Source organism: Lipotes vexillifer, unplaced genomic scaffold, assembly GCF_000442215.2.
Source record: "Lipotes vexillifer unplaced genomic scaffold, Lipotes_vexillifer_v1.1 scaffold125, whole genome shotgun sequence".
Classification (NCBI taxonomy): domain Eukaryota; kingdom Metazoa; phylum Chordata; class Mammalia; order Artiodactyla; family Lipotidae; genus Lipotes; species Lipotes vexillifer.
In genome coordinates, this window is record NW_006785403.1 from 883,785 (window position 1) to 909,466 (window position 25,682).

The 25,682-nt window shown below is 42.4% G+C and overlaps 1 protein-coding gene across 1 annotated transcript in view; it reads right to left on the bottom strand.

The window, feature by feature from the left end:
• Positions 1 to 10,592: 10,592 nt before the first annotated feature.
• The window catches only part of LOC103084051 (cadherin-20), an 18,368-nt gene continuing 3,278 nt past the window's right edge, over positions 10,593 to 25,682 (bottom strand). The window contains exons 3-5 of the mRNA XM_007457532.1: positions 21,337 to 21,454; positions 16,269 to 16,520; positions 10,593 to 12,179 (exon numbers count right to left, since the gene is read on the bottom strand). Coding sequence (XP_007457594.1) covers positions 11,674 to 12,179; positions 16,269 to 16,520; positions 21,337 to 21,454 — 876 coding nt within the window. The 3' untranslated portion in view covers positions 10,593 to 11,673. The remainder of the gene's footprint in view (positions 12,180 to 16,268; positions 16,521 to 21,336; positions 21,455 to 25,682) is intronic.

Below are 25,682 nucleotides of genomic sequence, written 5' to 3' on the forward strand. Positions count from 1 at the left end.
CACCTTATCTTTGGTAAAGGAGGCAAGAATATACAATGGAGAAAAGACAGCCTCTTCAATAAGTGATGTTGGGAAAACTGGACAGCTACATGTAAAAGAATGAAATTAGAACACTCCCTAACACCATACACAAAAATAAACTCAAAATGGATTAAAGACCTAAATGTAAGGCCAGACACTATCAAACTCTTAGAGGAAAACATAGGCGGAACACTCTATGACATAAATCACAGCAAGATCCTTTTTGACCCACCTCCTAGAGAAATGGAAATAAAAATAAAAATAAACAAATGGGACCTAATGAAACTTAAAGGCTTTTGCACAGCAAAGGAAAACATAAAGAAGATGAAAAGACAACCCTCAGAATGGAGAAAATATTTGCAAATGAAGCAACTGACAAAGGATTAATCTCCAAAATATACAAGCAGCTTATGCAGCTCAGTATCAAAAACACAAACAACCCAATCCAAAAATGGGCAGAAAACCTCAATAGACATTTCTCCAAGGAAGATATACAGATTGCCAACAAACACATGAATGGATGCTCAACATCACTAGTCATTAGAGAAATGCAAATCAAAACTACAATGAGGTACCACCTCACACCAGTCATAATGGCCATCATCAAAAAATCTACAAACAATAAATGTTGGAGAGGGTGTGGAGAAAAGGGAACCCTCTTGCACTGTTGGTGGGAATGTAAATTGGTACAGCCACTATGGAGAACAGTATGGAGCTTCCTCAAAACATTAAAAATAAATCTACCATAGGATACAGGAATTCCACTCCTGGGTATATATGTGAAGAAAACAAAAACACTAATTTGAAAAGATACCTGCACCCCAATATTCATATTAGCGTTATTTTTAATAGTCAAGACCTGGAAGCAACCTAAGTGATCATCAACAGATGAATGGATAAAGAAGGTGTGATATATATAATGGAATATTACTCAGCCATAAAAAATAATGAAATTTTGCCATTTGCAACAACATGGATGGACCTGGAGGGTATTATGCTTAGTGAAGTAAGTCAGACAGAGAAGGACAAATACTGTATGTTTTCACTTATATGTGGAATAGGAAAAATAAAACAAACAAGTGACTATAAGAAGAAAAAAAGAGAGAGGGAGAAGATGAACAAGATATTGCTTCTGATCTTGGTAGGGATTATTTGGCTAAAGAAGAGTTTAGGCCCTGTACCTATTTTATTCAACTCAGAAAGAGTCTCAGAAAGCATTGAGGTTTAAAATGCAGGAATGTGCAGGTCATTGTGTAAAGACTCATGGTAAAAATGTCAGGCAGGCTGAGGAATGGTAGAAAGTATAGTTAAAAGTCACTGTAGTGTTTTCCTAATGTTGCCATAACAAAGTACCAAAAACTGGGTGACATAAAACATCAGGACTTTAATCTTTCATAGTTCTGGAGGCCGGAAGTCCCAAATCAAGGTGGCAGCAGGGCTGGTTCCTTCTTGGGGGTCCAGAGGCAGTATCTGCTTGTGCTCATCTCCCAGCTTCCAGGGGTTGCCGACATCACTTGGCGTTCCTTGGCCTGTAGCTGCGTGATCTGATCTCTACATCTGTTGTCACATGGCTACATTCCCTCTGTGCGTGTCCATCTATGGGCACAGTGCTGTTTTATTCTTTAATCTTGAAAATGTGTGCTGTTAATTTTGAGAAAAAATGGAAAAAAGATGAATTGGTCAACAAAATCCACTCTTACTCATGGTAAGAAACAACCAGGGCACATGTATTTTGGAGGAGGCATCGGTAGCCATCATGCATACCAGTCATACCAGTTGGTTAATTCCTCTTCTTAAGGGAAGTTAACAGTTTTTGTCATTGTCATGTTAGTCTGGATAGGCAAAATTATACTGTGGTAATAAGTAACTCCAAAATCTCAGTGACTTAACACTGTGAAAGTTGGTGTGTCTGTCCTGTGACAGCTCTCATTTCAGCTCAGGCTACAGGCCAGCAGGAGGACCCTACTTAATATGGTCACTCAAGACCTAGGCAGAAAGAGGTTCCATTTGGCACAGACTTCAAAGATCACTGCAGCAGGAAGGGGCAAGGAACCGGCAAATCCCACACTGGCTGTTACTCCTGCTCATGTTTCCTTAGCTCAGCGCAGTCACGTGGTCGGATACAACTGTAACCTGATGGAGAAGTTCAGACCCATGTGTACCTAGACGGAGGGTAACTGGAATATCTGTGACCTGCCCCAATGTCTACCACATTGAGATGCACATTTCTTCAGCTCCAGAGTTATTATCCGTTGATATTACCATTCTTTTCAGTTTGGGAGAGGGCGAATTCTCCCCTGCAGGATGGAACTTTGGCCAAACAACTGACTACAATGCTGAGCAAACTCTTAGAACGCGGCCATGTGTAATAATGCCTTTCATAAGCAAAGACTTAGAACAGAACGATACAGGATGTATGGTCATCCCTTGAATAGTCTTATGATCAGTATTCAATAATTTAGGCTCCCAAGTGTGCTAGTTAATACAGAAGTTATAAAAATAATCTATCTACTTAAGCTTGCTATTTATCTAGTTTATCTATTTAGCCTTTATTAGAAAACTTGGCCAAGGATGACCAAGTAATAGAATTAATGTGAACCTCATTTAGATGATCACATTTCTCCTGTGTTGGCATTTTTTAATCTAGTTTACTTTTGGCTAGAGGGACCCTATAGAAGAGATTTCTGTCTATGCTGTTAAGTTCCTATTTCTGCAGCTTCAAGTCTTTTTGCTTTTTCTCTTTGAGATAAAATGAGAAGGTTCCATCATTTCCTTTTCCTTCAAAGGAAAGTGTTTAGTCAGGAGGGAAACAAACTAACTAGGATGATGCTAAAGGATGATTCCTAATCAAATTATATTTTAATGGAGTTTGAAGATTTACTGATGGACTCAGTGAGGATGGCACTGAAACGGAAAAAGATAAGCTCTAGCCTTACATTTCAAGAAGTTAAAAATCTGTGCCTTTTTTTTTGTTCTTCAAAATAAAAGGATTGCACTGGAGCAATTTCCACTTTTTCTGTTCTACATCTGCAACAAAAGAACAACTTTGAATAATGAACAGCCTACCTTCACAGTAGGAAACTAAGCTACGGAGAGGCTCTCAATAATGTACTTAATAATTGGAAGTATGAGGAGGAACTGACCTTCCAAGATGGATATATTATTATTCACTTTACCTGCTCACTGTCACAGTGGATGTTGTCACCGAGACTGTGACTAAAAACTCTGATCAAGATATCTCTGCCAAGTCCCATAAATAATCTGTTTGCCCATTGTGCCTGAGGTGTACATGGCATATGCTTAGATCCATGTGGGAATCTGGATGTGATAAGTGGCTTGGAGTTTACAGAGAATTTGTACCCAGTTTGTAGGTAAGGGACACACTGTAAATATGGCAGTGTGCCAGTGTTCTCCAGAAATAGCCTCCCGCTCCTTTGAGAGGAGATTAACCTGGGTTATGTAAGGTTCCTGATAATGAACTCCTCTCCAATGACATCTATTTTTAAAAAATCTTCACATAATAGTGAAATATACATACTTTCTGGAAAGAACATAGGACTGAATTTCAAAAGCATGATCACTCCCTATTTCTCAGATGATGCTTGTCAGCTGTCCTTACGTGGTTTCACTGCCCACTGTGAAGGCCAGTATTCAGTTCTCTAGGGTTTAAGATGTAGATGGGATATCAACAATCAATGGTGAAGGATGTGTGCAGAGCTCCTTACATGTTATAGCTCCCAGAGGAGCCAACGGTATCAACATCTGAGGTGAGTGTTTCACAAATGGCTCCGTGTTCTTTTCTGGTTTTAGGTCTGTGCTTTGCTCATGTTTTCAACATCATTAGTGTAAAAGCACCTGGCACTGTGCCGGCATACAGTAGGTGCTCAGTAGTTGGCCATGACCTTCTCCTTCCCTTTGCTTCAGCTCAGCAGCAGTGACGTCCGCCTGGAGCATGCTGATGAGGCCCTGAGTCCCCTCTTGGGTGTAACTAATATTCATCCTCAGGTAATGCCCTGCATTTAAGAATCTCATCTCACACCAACCATCATATAGTCCAATAGCCACAGTCCCAACAAGTCATTGGCAAATGTAAAAATTTGAGGTTGATGAGGCCAGTCCTGGAGGTAAACACGGGGGCAGACTGTTGGTGCCCTGCTCTCCCCCAGTAGGCTAGTGAAGACTAGCAATTAGGATGAGTGAATTTCATGGGCCTGGCAGGGAAACACAGAGGATTGCATCTGTTTCCCGGGTCAGCAGGGGAATATCAAGTACAAGAGACAGAAGGAAACCACGCAGCCTGCTCTTTGAAGGTTAATTCTTTCACTCTGCTGTGCAGCTCTTCACTTGCAGAGTCATGCCAAGGGTACATATGCTCCATATTGCGGGCGAGCAGGGGACACCTCTCTGAATGCTGTCCTTTTGCTGTGCTGCCTGAGGACCATTGGGCACTTAGCACCGTTTTCAGCAGCTCCTGCCTTCTCTGCTTTCTCTGTAACCTCTCTGCACCACCCACATCAGTGGGGTCATATGAATGGAAGTGTCTCTTCTCAGCCATCTGGTGATTCATTCTTCCCTCCCCCTTGCCTGCAACTGTGAGAGCTGCTCGAAGGCTGCCAAGTCAGCTGGAGAGTTCTGCTGCTGCCTGAGACCTGCCAGACAGCAGGGCATCTTCAGAGCCCTCTCCATACACTCCAACCATGTGCAAAGGCTGAGTTGAAATAAAAAAAGATCCTGCAAAACGGACATACTAATTAGTTAATTAATTAATAAGCAACCTGGTGTGTGGATGTGTTGTAGATCCAGCCAAAGTGACAAGGACATGTAAAGGGTTCATACTGAGTTATTTTTTTATGTTAAAATAGATCTTAAAAAATGTATTATATAAGGCTTCTATTGGTTTCCTAGGGCAGCCAGAACAAATTGGGTGGTTTAAAACAACAGAAAGGTATTCTCTCACACTTCTGGAGGCTAGAAGTCTGAACTCAAAGTGTGGGCAGGGTTGGTTCCTTCTGGAGGGAGAATTTGTCCCATGCCTCTCCCTAACGTTTGGTGGTCGCTGACAATCCTTAATACTCCTTGGCTCGTAGATGCATCTCTTCGATTGTCTGCCTCAGTTGTCACATGGCATTCTCCACTCTGTGTCTCTGCTTCTGTGTCTAAATTTCTCTCTTCTTATAAAGACACCAATCATTGGTCCAGTATGACCTCAAGTCCATTTGATTACATCTGTAAACAAAGATCCTATTTCCAAATAAGGTCACATTCACAGGTACTGGGGGTTAGGACCCGAACATATCTTTGTGGCAGACACAATTCAACTCACAACAAAGGCAATGCAGTAAAAAAATTGATAGCTTTTTTCAATAAATGGTTCTAGAACAATTGGATATCCATATGTCAAAAGAGAAAAGAAAAACAGAGCTTCAGTTCATACCTAAAAATCTACAAAGATAAATTCCAAATGAATTATAGACCTAATGTAAAACCTAAAACCACAAAAGTTCTAGAAAAAAAACATGGAAGAAAATACTTGTGACCTTGGGTAGGCAAAGATTTTTTTGGAAATGACACTGAAAGCACAATACAAGAGAACAAATTGATGAATTGGGATTTCATCAAAATAAAAAAACTCCTGCTCTTCAAAAGACATTGTTAAGGGAATGAAAAGACAAGCCACAGACTGGAATAAAAATCTTTATAAAGTCTGTACCTGATAAAGACTCATATCCAGGAAATAAAAAGAAATCTCAAAACTCAACAATAATGAAACAATTAAAAATGGGCAAATACCTCTGGGTACTCCACCAAAGAAGATATGTTGATAGCAAATAAGCATGTGAAAAGATGCTCAGCATTATTAGTCATTAGGATATTACAAACTAAAACCACAGCAAGATACTACTACATTCCTATTACAATGACAAAAATGAAAAAAAAAAAAGCCCATACCAAGTATTGGTGAAGGTGAAGAGGAAACGGAACCCTCATATACTGCCGGTGGGAATTTGAAATGGTAAAAAGACTTTGGAAAACGGTTTGGCAGTTTAAAAAAACCAAAACGAGAACTGAAAGCATATACCTACCATATGACTCCAGCCATTCCACTCCTAAGCATTTATCCAAGAGAAAAGAAAATATATGTCCATACAAAGACTCACATGCAAGGGTTCTTAGCAGCCTAACTTGTAACAGCCAAAAGCTGCAAACAATCAAAATGTCCATCAACATATGAATTGTTATAGACTGAATTGTGTCCCCCCACCCATGCCCCAAATTCATATGCTGAAGCCCTAACCTCTAATGTAACTGTATTTGGAGTAAGGAAGTAATTAACTAAGGTTAAATGAGGTTACATGGCTGGGGCACTAATCTGATATGATTAGTGTCCTTATAAGAACAGACACCAGAGCGCTCACTTGCTCCTGCCACCATGTGAGGATACAATGAGAAAGTGGCCATTTGAAAGCCAGGAAGTGAGTCCTCACTGGAATCTGACCATACTGGTATCCTGATCTTGGGCTTCCAGCTTCCAGAACTAAGAGAAAATAAATTTCTGTTATTTAAGCCACCCAATATATGGTATTTTATTTTGGCAGCATGAGCAAATTAATACGTGAATGAATAAACAAATTGTGGTTTATCTACACAATGGAATACTGCTTATCAACAAAAAGCAATGAACTGTTGATATACACAGTGGCATGTATGATACTCAAACTAATAATGCTGAGTGAAAGAAGCCAGACCCCCTCCCCCCATCCTCCACAAAAAAGTGTACACTCTGTATGATTACATTTATATAAAACTCTAGAAAATGTAAACAAATCTACAGTGATAGAAGGCACATTGGGGGTTGCTTGCAGTTGGGGGAGGTGGCAGGCAGGGATGGGAGAGAGATATTACAGTAGGTTATGAGAAAACTCTTGAGGATAACAGATACATTTACTATCTTGAATGGGGTGATGGCTTCATGGGTGTATACATATGTCAAAACATTAAATAATATGTTTTACCTGCAGTTTATTATATATTAATTATATTTCAATAAAAAGATATTGTAGGGCTTCCCAGGTGGCGCACTGGTTGAGAGTCCGCCTGCCGATGCAGGGGAGACGGGTTCGTGCCCCGGTCTGGGAGGATCCCACATGCCGCGGAGCGGCTGGGCCAGTGAGCCATGGCCGCTGAGCCTGCGCGTCCGGAGCCTGTGCTCCGCAACGGGAGAGGCCACAACAGCGAGAGGCCCGCGTACCGCAAAAAAAAAAAAAAAAAAAAAAAAAAAGATATTGTATGCCTTTTATATATCAGATATTTTGCTAAGTATTTTCATGAAATATTCATTTATTTCTGAAAGTAGTGCATGGTAGGGATAAAACTGAATTTTGGAGAATAATATACCTATAAAACAAGAATGTATTCTATAGAGAGGAGGGGGAATGGAAGAGAGAAAAGAAATGGTGAATGGAATCCAAAGTGATTCCTGGAATAGAGGAAGGAGGCAGAGTAGAAAAAAGGGAAAGACAATATAGCTGAATGAGGACTTCCCTGGTGGCGCAGTGGTTAAGAATCCGCCTGCCAATGCAGGGGACACGGGTTCAAGCCCTGGTCCAGGAAGATCCCACATGCCACAGAGCAACTAAGCCCATGCACGACAACTACTAAGCCTGCGCTCCAGAGCCCGCAAGCCACAACTACTGAGCCCACACACCACAACTACTGAAGCCCGTGCACCTAGAGCCCGTGCTCCGCAACAAGAGAAGCCACCACAGTGAGAAGCCCGCGCACCGCAACAAAGAGGAGCCCCCGCTCACCGCAACTAGAGAAAGCCTGCGTGCAACAATGAAGACCCAAAGCAGACAAAACAAAACAAAAAACAGAAAAATAAAAAAAAGATTGTCGTTTTACACCACTAAGTTTAGTGTCTTTTTATGCAGCAATGGTGGTAAAACAGTTGATATGAAGAAGGGGAAGAAGTGGAAATAATAAAAGAAAAGCTAGTATCCAAACTTCCTGAAAAATAAGAAAAGACTCATAGGTAGTTTTACTAGCTTTTGGAAGTGTGTCCTCTCAGAGAAGTGGTCTAAGGTTTTCTGGGATGGAAAGTAACCCTTGTCATCATGGGTACCAGGAAGGTGGCCTCAGCGGCTAAAATGTTGGAGTGGAAGAAACAGCCCTGTCATCAGTCATATGGAATCCTTACAAACCAAGAGTATGGACAAACACATGGGGTAGGATTTGCCAGCTTCTCATCCCAGGAGGAAAGATTTAAGAAAAATTGTGTTTTTGGTTGATGTTGTAGTTAATTACACATACTATAAATTAGTACTCACAATTTTTGCACAACATGAATCACAAGAGACAGATATGTCTCATTAGTAGGTCCTTTTAAAAAGAAGATTCCTTGATCTAATTTTGTCCATTCCCTGCACCAGAACCTTGACCCTCAGGGTCAAGCAGAAGCCTCCCAAATCCAGGTATTTATACATAAAAATATCTTGAAAGTTCTTTATTATGAAGATGACAAATGGATTTGAGAATGAGTCCATCTGCGAAAAGAACTGCTTGCGAATTGTATCCTGTGCTCATGTATTTCCAGCGCTAGAAAGGAAATACTGGGAATTCTGACATCAAGATTTAGTTCTCGATCACTAGTAAACTAGTAAAAATGCATAGTCAATGTGCCTGTACTGATTTTGGCTTGTTTGAATTTGTTTTCAGGATTTATAGATTCTTTCTTGTGCAAACTACTCCCTTCTTTGCCTTTGCTATCTGCCATGTTGGGATATTCTGCTTTTATGATTCAGAAAATTCATTGCTTATCTTTATCTTTGCTTGTGTTCTTGTTCAGAATACAGTTCCAGACAGTCTTATCAATTGATTTCCACAGATGTTCCTTTTCCCTCTAACATAAATTAAAGGCTAGCTGCTTTACCTGTTTACAAATAAATGGCTGGATAATTTTACAGCTCTCTTTTTTAACCTGATCACACTGCATTCAGTCTGGTGGTAATGATGTTTTATTTTCAGATGAACCAGCATTTGTGGTAAACTGTGGCAGTGGAAAGGGAATTCTAAAACTCATTTGGAGGGAAGAGTCTCTATTAGCTTAGAGTGTGAGTTGAAATGGATCTCCTATTCTGTGCTTCTCTCACACTTCCTGTATCACACCATTAAACATCTTCCCAGGGACCAGAAGCTCCAGGAGATTCTGCTTAATCACTTCATGCCCAGTATCATGGGAGACCACATTTGCAGGATGTGGGGCATGGTAATCCCCTGTGGTTAGGAATAACAGCTGTTCCCAGTTTTTAAAACAAGCAACACGGAGTGAGCTAGTCAAAAAATTATCCTCAGGGCTAGTGACAGAAAAGAATGTTATAATGGTCAATTTGCCCACATTCACATAACTGGTATGTTGTAAAGCCTAGTTTGGACTCAAGTTCATGTTTTTTTTTCCTTTGCTAAGTTTATTTATTTTTACATCATACTTTACCCTCAAAGAGCATGTATGAGAGCTGCCTTTCATGGAGGAAAGGGTTAGTATGCTGAAGGTTGAAGATGAGAACTTACCTGGCTATTAGTGTACCACGTAATAAAGCGTGAAGCACATCCTGCTGGTTCCCAGACATCCATTAGCCTTCTCACATGTTTCTGCCAAACTCTCCTTTTTACTGGAAAAGAGACTCACAATACTATTCTACTGATGGGGTAGGCCCCAGTGCAATCTAATCGTTCTATATTTGAGAAAGTGTGACCATATACCAAAGGTTGTCAAAGTGTGGTCCCTGGACCACGAGCATCAGCATCACCCAGGCACTTGTTAGAAATGCAAATGGCCCCAGATCAACTGAATTAGAAACTTTGTGGGTAAAGGCCCAACAAGCTATAGTTTAACAAGTGATTCTGTTCCAAGTGATTCTGACACACATTAAAATTTGAGAACCTTTAACCGAGACACTCAGAAAACTATTTTGTTCACAATTTGTTCCCAATGGTGAGGATAACTGTGTAAAATAACCTTTAATAATATGACATCAAAGAAAGAGATCCCTTCCATCATGTACCCATTAAGCACTTACTAAGTACCCACTCTTAGCTACTGTGGGGATAGGAAACATGAATAAAATATGGCCCCAGGGTTCTGTGAGTTCATCCAGTATTGACAAGATGTACATATTAGTACATATTTTTGGTACATATTTGATTTGCCAACAGAACAGAGATGAAAGTAGCACAGTGGCCTGCTTCATTGGTGGCTGTATGCAATACACTCTCACAAAACAAAAAAAAAATATGGGCTAAACTCACTATTGTATTGCTGATGTTATCAAACCATCCTTTGCTCTTTTAAGGGATGGGGAAATGAAGAATATTCATGAAAAGCTTTACAGCTTTACAGTTTAAACCATACGTTCATCTAATCAGTGACCGAAATAGAATGCACAGCCTCATACTTCTGTGCTGTTGTCTTTGTTTTATGAATGAGCCCCAGCCCCAAGAACCTGAGACTAGGTCAGGATCACAAAACCATCTCTTACCTGCTCAGCAATTAAACACATGTGCAATAGACTTTCCCTTCTATTTAACTTTTATTAAAAGAGGTTCTAAGGTACTGAGATGCAGTACATCATATTTATTACCAAAATTATTAACAAATATACAAAACTTATACATGTAATTTTCTTACATCCATTTATTCTCTATAATACTGATTTGTGTTCAAGTAGGTTATCTACAGTATGTAAACATCCCTTGAATTGACCTCACACAGATTAGGAAAGCCCTCTAACCCATGCTTTTATCAGATACTTCTTTTTATTTGGCTTTCATTTGTAGAATCTAATCTTCACATTTGGCACATGGAAGAGACATCTACAGTGCAAAAGAGGCAGATTTTCTGGTTTCCTTCTGAATAATTTTGCAGGGGCACAGTTAAAGAGCTGAGAGAACAAGAGCACTCTTACTCCATGGAGGTGGATTTGTTGTAATGCCAACAACTCTTGGTTCAGCCATTAAACTTGAGCTTAAAGTCAATGCCTCTTCCTTCTCCCACCCCCCTGCCCACCCCCCATGCAAGGTCAATTAGGCCTTAACCTTGTCTTAAAAGTATTAAAAGAAATTCCATCCATCCCAGAACAAGTAGGTTAATTTCACCGAGGAATAATTTTTCAGTGTTCTTTTATGGGGGTTGGTTTGTGCAGTGTGATAAGCCAGCAAAACTTTTAAATGGAGAAAAAACATGATTAAAAATAAAACAAAACAAAAAACGGATAGGAGAGTAGAACTTTCTATTTGCTTTCAACTGCCATCTCCGCAATAAAAAGCACAGCCTCTCTGAGGTGGCAAAATGACCAAGTGAACGGCGGAGAAAAGTCAAGCCCGCCATACTTAACCTTGGACTGCACGCCTTTGAATACAGTATCACAAAAATTAAAAAAGAATAAAAGGTCATTGGAGATTTTGCCCCCCTCTTCCTGTGTTTCCTTTTGATTATTTAACTTAATCTAACCAAGTAAAGCTGATTCAGAGAGAGCTCCGCTCGCCCCGCAAACTCACTCTCCAGTAGTCCTGCTCTTGCGGTTGGCGGCGCCTCTTCCGCGAAGCCTCCGCCCCAGAACGGCCGGGTTTGGCCGCGCGCCGGCCTCCCGGCTTCCGTCACCACAGGGGCGCGGGACCCTCCGACGCCCCGTAGAGCTCCGCCAGCTTCCGGAAGCGGGGTCCCCAGTCCGTCAGGAAGTCGAAGCTCTGCTCCGAGTCTGAAGTGGCCGACTGCAGGGAGCTCAGAGACCCGGCGACCGAGCCGTCCCCCTCGAACATGTACGTCTGCAGGGAGTCGAAGGGCGCGGCCCACAGGTCCATGTCGGCCTCGTAGAGTTTGGCCAGGACGTAGCTGTGGACGGTGCTGTTGACGGCGCACGTCTGAGGCACGTAGCGGGAGAGGCTCTCGATCTCGGGCAGCATGTCCTGCCGCGTCTTGGAGGCGCCGCCCGCCTGCGCCTCCCGTGGGTTCCACATGGCCGCGATGTCGAAGGCCTCGGTGTCCTCCTCGCCACCACCCTCGTCGTCGTAGCGCACGATGTTCTCGTGGATGTTCTCCTCGTCGTCGATGATGTACGGCTGCTTCCGGTGCCTCCGCATGGACAGTATGAGCAGCACCAGCACTGCCGGAAACACAGAGGACCGGGTGTTGGCGGAAGAGCCCCAGCAGTGTGGGCCGAGACCAGAGCTCTTGAGTAATACAGGTAGGGGAGGGGCTGTCTGGGTGGGGAGCACAGGGGTAGTGTTTGGATATGTGACCTCACAGGGTCTATGCTGTTCTCACTCTTCCTAAACTGTTGGAGAGTCTGTGGGTGAGTGAACCCTACGTGACAGGATTCCACGTGGTTTAAGTAGAAGTTGCATGTAGAGGCTCTGCACACACCTTATCGCTTTGAAATGTGTGTGCGTTTGTACACCCAGCCACCCAGTGTAACATCTCATTAACAAAGCACGAAGCCCTGTGGCCCGCCGTGGAGTATATGCAAAGGATCAGATCATGTTTTCAGACTACGTAAGGACTAATACGTGTTTCTCCATTATAATGTGAAAACCTTACTCTATAGGTGGAATCCGCATCTCAGTAGGATCCTACTTTGTAAATATACAGTGGACCCTGGAACAACATGGGTTTGAATTACTGGGGTCCACTTAGCTGTGGATTTTTAAAAATAAATACATACTGCAGTACTACTGCAGTTGGTTGCCGCAAATGCTGAACCGTGGATACTGAGGGCCGACTATAAGTTATTCACGACTTCAGGGCAGGTCTAAGCCCCTAACCCCACCCCACCATTGTTCAAGGGTCAGTTGTGATCATATATTAATTAACATGAGTATAGACACGTGTTAAATATGAGCCAAAGTCTTAGTCTTTCTATGTTTTCTCCAAAAAATAAGAGAGCATAAATGACCATCTTTGTCCAGTTAACTCAGATTCCTCAGAAAAGCCTTCCATTAGAGAGGAGGTTGTGACTTTCTATATCTAAGGATGTTCATGGAAGAGAGGGAATGAACAGTGACATTTTATATCATTTCATCATGTTATCAAAGACGCACCACACTGTTAGATGTGCCCTTGCAGGTTTGGATGAAAGTTTATCCCAACGTATGTTTTTTTTTTTTTTCCCCCCAGGATGTGTTCACTGGGGTTTAAAGGAGAGATGGAGGTAATCCCATTGAACCATTTATCTCTGTGAGTAAAAATGTTTTCCAGGAAGTGTGTTGAGGTTTTGGCTGTAGAACTGCTTTTTTTTTTTTTCTAGCATGCTTTGTTACAGCTGGTGAACGGTGACAGCTTGACAACACTGCAAAATAAGAGCCCAGTTTATCCAAGGGGTGGGGGGGGAATGGAGTACAGTCATATGCCCAGTAAGATTATGGACTAACTTAAAAAAATAACAATAATGGTTTTTTAAACTTGAATGTGGAGTGTGCTTTTTGTAAATTGCAGTGAATGATGTTAATACATGATATTTTCCTGAATAGCTCGGGTGACAAAATGCACACACAGGAAACAGTTATATACTCTTGTATTTTATCTCTGTGCAAAAATGTAACTCATAGACTAGAGGACTATGGGATTTCAGAGAAGTGGACTAATAGGACTTTAATGAAGTGGGGGCTTGAACTGGGCATTGGAGGTTGGGGTGTGATTTGGATGGATGCAAGGTGGAGAAATGGGATTCCGAGTGAACTTGCTGTGTTTGTGGGATTCAGTAAGGAGTTACTAAACTCAAATATTTTTTAGACATTATCTGAAGCAAAACGGAAACAAAGTAGAATATGACATGATTTCTGTTTTTACAAGGATGCAATCTAATGAGATAATAGACGTTAATGATTAATATGAAACAGGTGGTGATAGGACTATCATAGAGCTGCAAGAGTTTTGCAGAGAATATAGAAGCAGGGCCAGTTAATTCTTCCTGGGGACCTGGGAAAATCTCCACACAGGTGACACTGGAGTGCTAGGTGTGGTATTTCAGAAAATGCTGGGAAGCAATATTAGAAAAGTCTTGGAGTTTGTACTGGAAAGAATTCTGAAGATATAGAATTAGGCAGTTTATAGAACTCTGAAAAAAATAAAGATTGCTACGTATCTTATTTTTAGGTAATCTTATTTAAATATCAAGTATTATATAACCCCCTGAAAATCAAATTTTGGGAAATATGATCCTATTCAGCTGAAGGGCTTCCCTGACAGAAGAGAATCAGTTCTAGGGATGTTTATTCTTTAGTATCTGTAGGCACAGTGCATAGGGCCTATGAGATTTTCTAGGAACTAGATACATTTTTGAAACATGGAAAAAACTCCATAGTCAAAATTAATGTGTTAATATAATTATCCACAAAATGTAGTATTTCTTTGACAAATCAACTGCAGTTCAGTCTTACTCAGTTTTATGAATTATGTTTAATGTGGGATGTACACTCTTAGAAGTGAAAGTGCCTAGAACTCTGAGGATTTTATGACAGCTTTGCTCGGTTTAGGTGCTGAAAACTGTTTATTCTGCGCAATTCCAAAGGCAAGACATAATGGGTTTGGGAGGCACAAAATAAATCGCCCCTTGCACACCACTTCTAACTTGAGAGCCTCTTTATGCCAGCCTCTTTAAATCAGTCCCCCTGAAGTGGTGGCTCCTTTTACTGTTTGTGGGCTAGGGTGAACTCATAATGTAGACATTTCCAAAGATAGAAGTAAGGACAGCCAGACTGGAGATTTCTCCTAGAAGCAAGTTTCTTCAAAGGCTTCTTTCAGGGTGTCCTGTTATGCACTCAAGGACTCCCAGTGCCACCTTATGGACACTCAGGGAATTGCAGGAGGGTTTTATTTGTCAGTACAGAAAGGGACCAGAAGCCGTAACAATCCTCTCTGATCCAGGGATCCAAGGACTTTGAAAGGTTACTTCTTTATACTGTTTTCCCCTTCATGTAGCACTGAACTACATGAAGCATATTCCACAGACCTACTAGAAATTAAATCAAGCAACTGACATTTTAGTTAGACCTTCTTTCTTTGGTCTGACTCAGTCTCTTGGTTTGGAGGTAAACCTGGGATCAGGGCTTAAATTCTAATTTTAATCCTCAATGCTTTACTCTTTTCCCTTACTAGGATTTCTTCCATATTGAATAATATCACTATCTACTAAGTCTGCTTTCTCTAAACAAAATAAGTATGCTGTGAATTATTTCAGTCAGAAGAGTTGGGAGATATGTACAGATATTTTTTTGGTTTCAGGAATTGGTTTAGATGTTTTACTGTTTGTTTTGAGTGTGGATTTTGAGGATAATAGCATGAATGGCCTTAGTACAAGGGAGTTGGGAGCTGCTTTGCAGTATGACTTTAGATGAAGAGGAAAGGATCCCCTATCCCAGTAGTGCTCTCCCACTGGCCTGTCATCACACTTTATTTCACAAGTAGAGGCAAACTGACCCTGGTTAGAGGCCATGGTACCCAGGGAGGGGGTGGGGGCTAACGCCCCCAGACAGCTTACCCTCCCAGATATCCATGTGGTTCACTCTGCCACTTTTCAGATCTCTGGTCAGAGGTTGTCTTATCAGTGAGGTCCTCCCTGACCACCCTAGTTAAACTGGCACCCACCCCTGTCTCCTGTTCTCTCAGGACTTCTTCCTTCTTCCCTTCTCTGTAACACTTACCACATCCTGAATCTGGGGATGAACATTTGGGAGAAAGGCCATACTGCTCAGATACAGGGATGTGCAATGCGGGGCCTGGCTGTGTTTCAGCCCTGGCTCTGCCACTGAGATTTGGCCTTGGGCCCGTCACTACCTCTTTGTGATTTAGCTGCTACTTATCTGAAATGAGGGGGTTAGAAGAGGTGATCATCATAGCCTGTCCAAAATTATTATATAGGTTCTATGATGTCAAAATGAACTTGCTATATTTTGAATTAAGCTTTGTGAAGGCTGGGGCATTTCTGTCTTATTAATCCCAGCACCTAGAAAGGCAACCTGGCCTACAGTAGATGCTTGATAAATAGATGTGCTTTCATTTGGCCACAGAGGCCATGAGTTCCTTGAAGGAGGGGACTGTCTCCAAGTTCTTTACTTTTTCCCAGCCTTACTCTCCCACCTTTTCAATAAGCACGGTGTGGAAAACCAGCTGGCCAGCTGTGTCAGGGTGATAATGGAGTGGTATCTAAGTAAGCACTTGCAGGACCCCACAGAATGGAGAGGAGCCACTTACTCACCTAAGAGGACAAAGATGCAGGCCAGGATGGCGATGAGGGCACCACGGCTCAGTCTGACTGGGAGCATGTAGGCCTCGGGGCTGCAGGACAGGATGTGTCCATCGTCGTCACAGCTGCACACCTGGATAGTCAGCGTGCCCGTACTGCTCAGCACCGGCTGCCCATTGTCCGATATCAGGATGGGCAGGTAAAAGACACTCTGCTCCTGCTGCCGGAAGCCAGACCTCCTAGTTAGAATCCGGGCAGTGTTATCTGAAGAAGACGGGTTCCAGGATCGAAAAAGGAGAGAGAAGAGGAAAATGAAAGAACCAACAAGAGAATTAATTTTTTGGATTGAGGAAAGCAAGGGGGCAGGAACTGGGTGGGGAAGGAGAGAGAAGGGACAGCATGCCCTGGAGGCGGTTAGCTACAGCCACCAGGGTTTTTTGGGATCAGCAGTTGGATTCAGAAACCGAGATTTTTGCTTGCTTCTAGGGAAAACCCTGAGGCCTAGGAGAGAGACCTTTTTTGAGAGTCTGTCTTACCCTTTGTGACAAAGTGCCCAGGGCGAACTGTCAGACTTCAGATCTAACTGAAATGTCCCTGGGGAAACTTGACAGAAATGAACAGTCACTGGCGACTTGTGGTCCCTGTTTGTTCTAGCTCAGCAGCTTTCCAAGGCCCTGGGCTGCTTTGTGCCCCCAGGAAAAGAATGTTGAGGAGCCCACGCGGCTGTGGCACATAGCTTATTTTTGCCACTTTGGCTGGAGTTCAAGTCTTCTGCTATTTTCTTTTATGCCTCTGAAATGCAGTCACCAACTCCTGTGCTTTCTGATGAACCTGCTCGTTTAGCAGAAGCTTGTTTGAAATCCCCTAATCATGACACACCCTGCTATTTCCCGCTAATTGGTGGTCTAAGTTTAAGCAATTAATATGAATTTGGTGAAAATTCAATACTAGTTTTTTCTCCCCAGTTTTAAAGGGGATTAGCAAAATGGTTTGGTATGTTTCCACAAAGCTGATATGTGTGTGTGTGTGTGTGTCTGTCTGTCTGTATTTATATTTGCCTAATGTAATGTTTTGGGATCTTTTTAAATATGTGTTCTCAAGTTTTCTTGAGTGGGTTTGACTTATAAATCAGATATATTTTCTGGAAAGCTTGTATCTTTTTCAGCAGAGGAAAAGTTTGAGAGATGTGGTAGGACGTATAATCAGTGACAAAGCTAATATCATCAGTATGGAAGGTCCTCTGGATGTGTTTCACATTTCACAGGGAAGAGTCTAGAACTTCACAAAAAATTCTGAGAGTCTAGCCATTATTCAGACCAATATCAATATTTCTGGACATAATAAAGGATTATACTTTTCTACCCTCTTGAATTTGGGCATGTCTGTATCATTTGCTTTAGATGATGGAAATGAGCAAAACTGATTCGTGTCACTTCCGGACAGCAGCATGTATCAATAATAGCTGGTATGTTATTCTTGTGTTCTCTTGCCTTGTTGTAATTTATGAAAGAACATTAGAGATGGAGAGCCAGGCAGCCTACACCTGGACAGCTGTCCTTGGTCGCCAGACCCACAGTCAGCTTTACGTGAGCAAGAAATTAACTTTAGTTGCGTTAAGCCACTGAGATTTTGGTGGTGTTTTTTTCCTGCAGCCTAACCTAGCCTATTCTGACTAATACATAATTCCTTAATTAACTTTTCCACCTCCTCCTCCCCCTGTTTTATCATGAGAGCAGTTGTTTTTTGAGTGCTTATGTGTAAGGTATTTAGACTTTACATGCAGTATCTCATTTAATCTTTACCACCATTTGGTGAGATAGTGATAATCTCACCCTTTTACAGTGAGAGTTAAGGCCTAGAGAGATTATGTAATTGGTTCAAAGTCACTAATTTAGTAGAAGAGCTGGGATTTGAACTCTGGTCTCTTGACTCCAAATACACACTCCTTCCATTGTGCTGTGTAACTGCTTACTTAGTTTTGTAACATTAATGTTGAAAATTATTCAGCTAATTGAAATCTCTTCCTGCTTTGGTACAGGCCTTTTCCCTCTTATTTCCTTCTCAGTGGAGAAAGATAGCAGTTGGTTACCAACCTGAAGATTATATTCATATTTCCACCTACCACACAATCCATCTTCTTTTCTGTTTTCCAGATTTAATAGCTAAGTACTAGTAATTTTGCTTCACAGTTTCAGTTTCGTTTTGTTTTTGTCAGAAGTAAAGTTTTTCTCGAACAGAAATCTTTTTTATTTTTCATTTTAATCAAGGGCAGTTCATCAGACTTTTAGAAAGCCGGAGAAGAGCTGAATTTCTTATAAGTATTACATTATGCCTACTATGCATCATAGATTTCTTGATCTCAGAATTATTTAAGATTAAGGAAAAAAGATCAGAGCATCACATTGCTGAGACTAGTCCTACAAAGGAGCTGGCAAAATTTAGCCACTTGCAAAATTTTGTTGAATATTATAACTGGAGCTTGAATAACCCGTTTGGATATAGTATCCAGGGTGACACAAAAATTTTGTGTGTGTGTGTGTGGCTAAAACAGGAGGTCTCAACTTCCAGTCCCAATTTTAATACTTACTCTCTATTCCATGGGCCATTTACTTTCTTTCCTTATCTATCAGATGAGACAATGAGAGTCATCAGAGGCATTAGTAACTTTCTTAAGACCTTAAAGGATTATTATAAATATCAAATAAAGCAACGTATGGGAAGATGCGTGTGAAACTGTGAAGTATATGGACAATCCTTTTCACAGTGCTTTGGGGATTAAGAAAGGCTTTACTTGAAATAGTGCACTGTTGTGTTCATAAATGAATATCATGTTTTGGGCATGGGAGTTGGGGGGCTTGACAGTAGATCCACCACATCAGATGTTGGTCAGTTTTTTTTTTTTTTTTTTTTTTTTTTTTTCCCGGTCCGCGGGCCTCTCACTGTTGTGGCCTCTCCCGTTGCGGAGCACAGGCTCCGGAAGCGCAGGGTCATCAGCCATGGCTCACGGGCCCAGTGGCTCCGCGACATCTGGGATCCTCCCGGACCGGGGCACAAACCCGTGTTCCCTGCATTGGCAGGCGGACTCTCAACCACTGCGCCACCGGGGAAGCCCGGTCAGTTTTTTAATGAGCCTCAGTAAAGGATACTCGAGGGATAAATTGTCATGAGATTAAGAGTTCATTATTTCTATTGAAGATGTTCCAACTTCCGTTTTGAAAAAAACCTTCCAAGAGATGACCCATTTCTTTTTTTTTGCGGTACGCGGGCCTCCCACCGCTGCGGCCTCTCCCGCTGCGGAGCACAGGCTCCGGACGCGCAGGCCCAGCGGCCACGGCTCACGGGCCCAGCCGCTCCGCGGCACGTGGGATCCTCCCGGACCAGGGCACGAACCCGCGTCCCCTGCATCGGCAGGCGGACTCCCAACCACTGCGCCACCAGGGAAGCCCCCGACCCATTTCTTTTTAAAGTCATCAGGTTCCAGGGGCCCATCATTTTAAGGTATTGGCCCCATGAATTGGTGCCCAAAGTCATTGTTAAGAAATTTGCAGCATTTTGCTGTGTATTGTTTCTGTACTGATTCAGACAAATATCAGAGTGGACGAATAGAGTGACACTTAGCTGAAAATTTGAAGAAACAGTATAATGTATTATTTTTTTCCCCAGCGTTTCTACTATGAAACCTATCCTAGGGAATTCCTTGGTGGTCCAATGGTTAGGACTCCATGCTTCCACTGCAGGGGCAGGGGCCCTGGGTTTGATTCCTGGTCTGGGAACTAAGATCCTGTAAGCCTTGGTGGCATGGCCAAAAAAAAAAACGTATCCTGAAGGGTCTGAAACAATGTTTTGCAGGAAGGGTTTCCAAGTGAAGCAGATAGATGAATAATTCAAAATTTGACCCAGTAAAAAATATCAGGATATTTAATTGTAGCACTTCTGTTGTTATAATTTATATTACTCTTCCTTTCAGAATTATCATAGTGATTTGATGATTTTATGTAGATGATTAAACGGATGACTTGGAAGGATGCTTTCCATTTAGAAGAAAACAGGTTTGATATTCTCTAGTTTTAATAGCAGAATATCGTGTGGGGTGGATTTAATACTTTAAGTCCCAAACAATTGATTTTTGGACTAAGACTAGGTATGCCTAAATCATGACTTTTTGTTACCCTTTGTTTAGATTGTTCTAAAGTGACAGCACTTTAGAATTGGAATAAAAATGAGGCCACCACAGCCCAGAGAAGTGATGCCCTCCCTCTCCAAGGTCAGACAGCTAGTTGGTAGCAGAGTTAGCAACATAAGGGGTTCACTTGACAGATTTAAATTATTTTTTCACTTGCTCTGACCTTTCTCTGAAAATCTTCTGGCCAGAGTACAGAAGCCCCTCCTTTTCCCATCTGTGCCCAATGAAGAGTGTGCTAGGTCTCTGAACTCCTTAGCTGGTCTGAATGCTTTTTGGAGTAGAGGGGTCTATAATTCCATTCCAGCAAAGATGAGGAGGGAAGCACTTTCTGGAATAGGGAACCCCACCTGACTGTTCTTTCTGAATCATTCCAAAATAATAAAGTGGTTTCGGTGCCAGAACTACTGGTTGTGTTCCTGTATTTGTCCTTTGCTCTTAAGTAACTCAAAGGTTACTTAGCCTTTGTCTCCCTTTTGTTCTGGGAGCTTTCACTGTTTCCCCCTTTGATCCTTGCTTAGATGTGTTCACTCAGGATTTTCTCCTTGGGCCTCTTTCTATCACCTTTCTCAGATTCTTCCTGTAGTTAAAGAACATACAAACATGGCTGCTCTCTGTGGGGATGAAGGAAGCCTATGTGCCTCACACAGTGTCTGGCCCAGAGCCTGTGCTCAAATGTTTGAGTGAACTGACTGACTGAGTAAAAGTTTCAGAATCAGCAGAGGACGTTCTTTGTCTTTGACGTTCTGAAACAAAACTTTAAAAGACCATACAAATTAACATTAATGTCTTTCGTGCTATTAAAGAGCAGGTAGGTGTCCTCTGACACTGTTTGCATGGTATAGTAACCCAAAGTTTCCAGCCCACGCTGTAGAAAAGCATCGGTAGCCAACTGATTACCTTGGTTGTCCCTTACGGTGAAGTTGGGGTTGTTAGCAGCCTCAGGAGCCAAGCTGTAGTAGAAGTGCTGGCCATTGTGTGGGTCATCTTGGTCCACTGCGCTCACTGTCTGGATCAGCTGAGGGAGGGACATGAGTCAGAGTCAAAAGAAAAGCTTCAAGGGCAGGGGGGATCCCAAACCCTGAAATCCAGTAGTAGATTTTTTTACCTAAGGAGGACATCCTGAAACTTCCCTCGGCAGTCTCTGTGCCATCACACATGCAGAATTGAATTTTGGTTTATTGTTGGGCCTGAGTGTGTTAACAGGCACAGGGTAGATGATATCTAAATGCCTCAGATGTTAGACATCGACATAACACACTATTCTCACCCCAGGTCTGGCCCTTTTTAGGCAGTTGAAACAGAAGACTTTGAGTGAAATAATTCTGGGATGCCACAAAGTCCTGCCTGTTTCCCAGTTTTTTTTGTACCCTCGCCTCACCTTCTTAGCCTCACATTTGGGTTAATATTTCATGGTCCGATTGCTATGTTTGAGAGGCCTCTATTTAAAAATGACCAGTACCGGGCTTCCCTGGTGGCGCAGTGCTTGAGAGTCCGCCTGCCGATGCAGGAGACGCGGGTTCGTGCCCCGTTTCGGGAGGATCCCACATGCCGCGGAGCGGCTGGGCCCGTGAGCCATGGCCGCTGAGCCTGCGCGTCCGGAGCCTGTGCTCCGCAAATGGGAGAGGCCACAATAGTGAGAGGCCCGCATAACGCAAGGAAAAAAAAAAAAAAAAAAAATGACCAGTACCTAGTGGGAAGTAAGCAGACACTACATTGATTGTGTCAGCTTAATGGAAAACAGATGTGAGGGGATGGGTTGCAGAGCAGTCACTCTTTGTTGGCAGGAAGGGGAGCTAGGCAAAGTGTAGAGCATAAGACCCCCAGGGTGGGCTTTATAGAACAGACTGGAGTCAGAAGCAAGGCTTGGGGCTGAGGAGAGCAAGAGGTGGGGTGGCTTCCTCTTGAGCTCTTTGGCCAAAATTTTGCCTTTTCCACGTGTTTTTCAAAGTCGTAAGTTACCATGAAGGTTATGAAGATCAGGATGGAAAAGTTCCTAAAGAAAAGCAGTGAGAAATAACACAGTTGAAACACTGGCAGGCAGACTGGGGGGATATAGAACAGGTGTCGAAGGGGTGGCCTCCTTCCTGTGTGTTTGCTCTCTCACCAACCAACGGCACAGACTCCCCCCACCCCTCTCAGGCCTGGCCCTGTAGATACCACACTCCTGCTGTCAAAAGCTGCCTATTAACAGGGTAGAAAATGGAACATTCAGGGTCAGCTGGAGGGCTGAGGTGGGCTTGCTTAGTCTTTCTTTCTTCATCTGTAAATTAAGGAGGTAAAGCTACCCTCACAGTATGCGGAAGATTAAATAACAGAGGGGAAAGCTTCCAGCAAGGGGCCTGCTGGTAAACATGGTGTTGCTCAGACCCCCTTCAGTGAAGGACTTGATACCTTCACCTGTCAGTCTCTTTGGCGGTTGCCTCAGTTGCTGAGAGCCACCTACCCACAGTCACCACATTCCAGGAGAATCCATATCCAGTGACTGATGCGATAGTATAAAGCCTGGCCATCCCATCTCAACTTGGGAGAGCCCTAGTCCTAGAACTCTTTGAAGTCATCCAGGGCTGTTCGTGGGTCTGCACTGCAGCTGGACTTCTCCTTTTGCCCAGTCTTGCAGAAGTTCTTCCCTTCCACGGGCATTGGCCCCAAGGGCATGCCTTAATAAACATCTTAGACCAGAACTCCATCTCATTTATGCCTCCTGGTGAACCCAGCTGGCAGCGGGGCTCTGTTGAGTCTAAAGGTCGGGGGGATGGAGTTGCAATAAAGGAGAGGGATCAGGAGAGCACTGAAGTTAAATCTGCCCCACAGTCCAGCCTGGTGTCAATGCTGCTCATACACGAGGGTCACCCCACTGCCCCATTCCTGCCGAGACAAATCCTGTACATTCCGTCTTACGCATGGTGCCAAACACATGAAGACATGTTTCTTCATGAATGTTATAAATAGGTGATTATGTATAACTTGGAAAACAGAAAGTCATTTCAGAACATCTGACCTATGAAATTATATATATGTATATTGGTGAGGTGGGGACCTGAGGCATATGATGGGTTGGTTACAGGGCTTTAAAGAATGGGTGAGCGATGATGCAGGTCGGGAGCACCAGAGCCTGCTCTCCTGGCCTCCCCTCTCCTGGCAGGTCCGATTTCATCCTCAGCCCTACTTGCCATTCAAGATTCTGCTCAGCAGGTTTCATGCCGCACTGAGCCTGCACCGAAGACGTCGTCTGATTTCTTTCTGGGCTTCCTTTCTCCCTAAGAGGAAAGCACACATCCCAACTCGGCAGATACAAAGCTAATGACAGTGTCTGACAAATCTAACACAAGGAGGCCTGATTCTTCATAAACCAGACACGCTGACTGAGCTGCGTGCTTTTGAAAATCTTCAAAACATGTCCCAGAGCCAAAATCAAAGAGTAGGGTTTACATATCTTGGGCTAAAGATGACAAATATGACAGACTATGATAGACTTATGGCTCACGGTCTGAACTTGAAGTCATAGATAAACCGTGCTTCAAAGGACTGTATAATAGACAATTAGAAGATGAATGTAGAAATGGGAGGTGTGCTTGTGTGCTGCAGAAACAAGAGAGGTGGTAACATGCTATTAACCTGTCCTCCTGGACCTCCCTGGTGGTGCAGTGGTTAATCCTCTTGCCAGTGCAGGGGCCACGGGTTCGAGCCCTAGTCCAGGAAGATCTCACATGCTGCGGAGCAACGAAGCCCGTGCGCCACAACTACTGAGCCGGTGCTCTAGAGCCCACGAGCCACAACCACTGAACTCATGTGCCACAACTACTGAAGCCCGCGCATCTAGAGCCCATGCTCTGCAACAAGAGAAGCCTCTGCAATGAGAAGCCCGCGCACTGCAATGAAGAGTAGTCCCCACTCACCGCAACTAGTGAAAGCCCACACGCAGCAATGAAGACCGAATGCAGCTAAAAATAAATAAATGAATAAATAAATAAATTTACATATTAAAAAAAACCCTGTCCTTCTATTCTGAAGCCTGTTAAGAAAGGAAATGTTTCACTTTTGGGGAATGAGGGTTTTAATTTATTGTGCTACTATTACTCTTTATATTACAGATTAAAAATTAGTTTCTTGTATTAAAATATAAAGTATTATGTTTGTCATATTATAATAATCTTATATAATATAAAACAAAAATTTATGTAAGGTGTTTCTATAATATATAAGTAAATTGTCATGTTACAATAAAAAAAATCATTAAAGTCCCAAATCCCTTCACTCAGATCTCAACTACCTTAGCACAGTAACTATTGCTATTTTTGCATCCTGCCTCCCAATTTTTGTTCACATGCAGATACAGTTTTACATAACTTCAAGCATGTACAGGTAGTTTCTATACCTCCTTTCTTATAATAACACAGATCATTTCTTATGCTGGAAAGTCTTCATTGTAACTTTATTAGCTGCATAATATTTCAGGTCTTTCTAGACTAGAAATTCAATAGATATGGAAGTAGAATTATCTTAGACTTGTTGAAAAAAAGTTTAGGCATGCTATAGACCATTGCACTGGGTTTCAAGAATCAATGGGTGAGATAATTTAGATGAGAAGGACTACAGGACACATTATTTTTACCCCTGGAACAAGGGAGTCACTTTTTCTTTGAGTAGAATGGTGAAGATGTGTTGAGTCAATCTTTGGTGAGTTCAGGAAGCTAATAAAAGTTTTGGTTGTATAGAGAGAGTCTGTGCAGTGGGATGTTGCAGGAGAGTGAGAGAAGTGGAAGCAAAAGCCGTGTTACAGTCGGAAAGCCTGAGTTACCAAAGTGTGTGTCCTTGCCATGTGCACCCAATGTCCCCAAACTGGAATCCACAGGACCACAAAATATGCTCGGGGGAAATACATTAGGGAGGACTGAAGAGTCTTACAAAAGCAGGAGCAGAAGAGGAGAGATTGCCTGTGATCTGAGGTATGGAAGGCTGGGCATGGGGTGGGCAGCAGCCTGACACATACATTAATAACGTGGCCATTCCAAGCACAGTTTGGATGTTTTTCATTACACCACTTGGGATTTAGTCAACCCACTATTCATTTAGGTTTAAAAGCAGACTTTAAAAAAATACACAAATATATCTGAAGATTATGAAACTAAAGCTGTTTCAAATAAGTCGAAATTTGTTCCTTCAGATGCCTTTCCTCTCAAAACTTTACATGACATGAGTGGTACTAAGAAAATGGATTTTTTTTTTTTTTTTTTTTTTTTTTG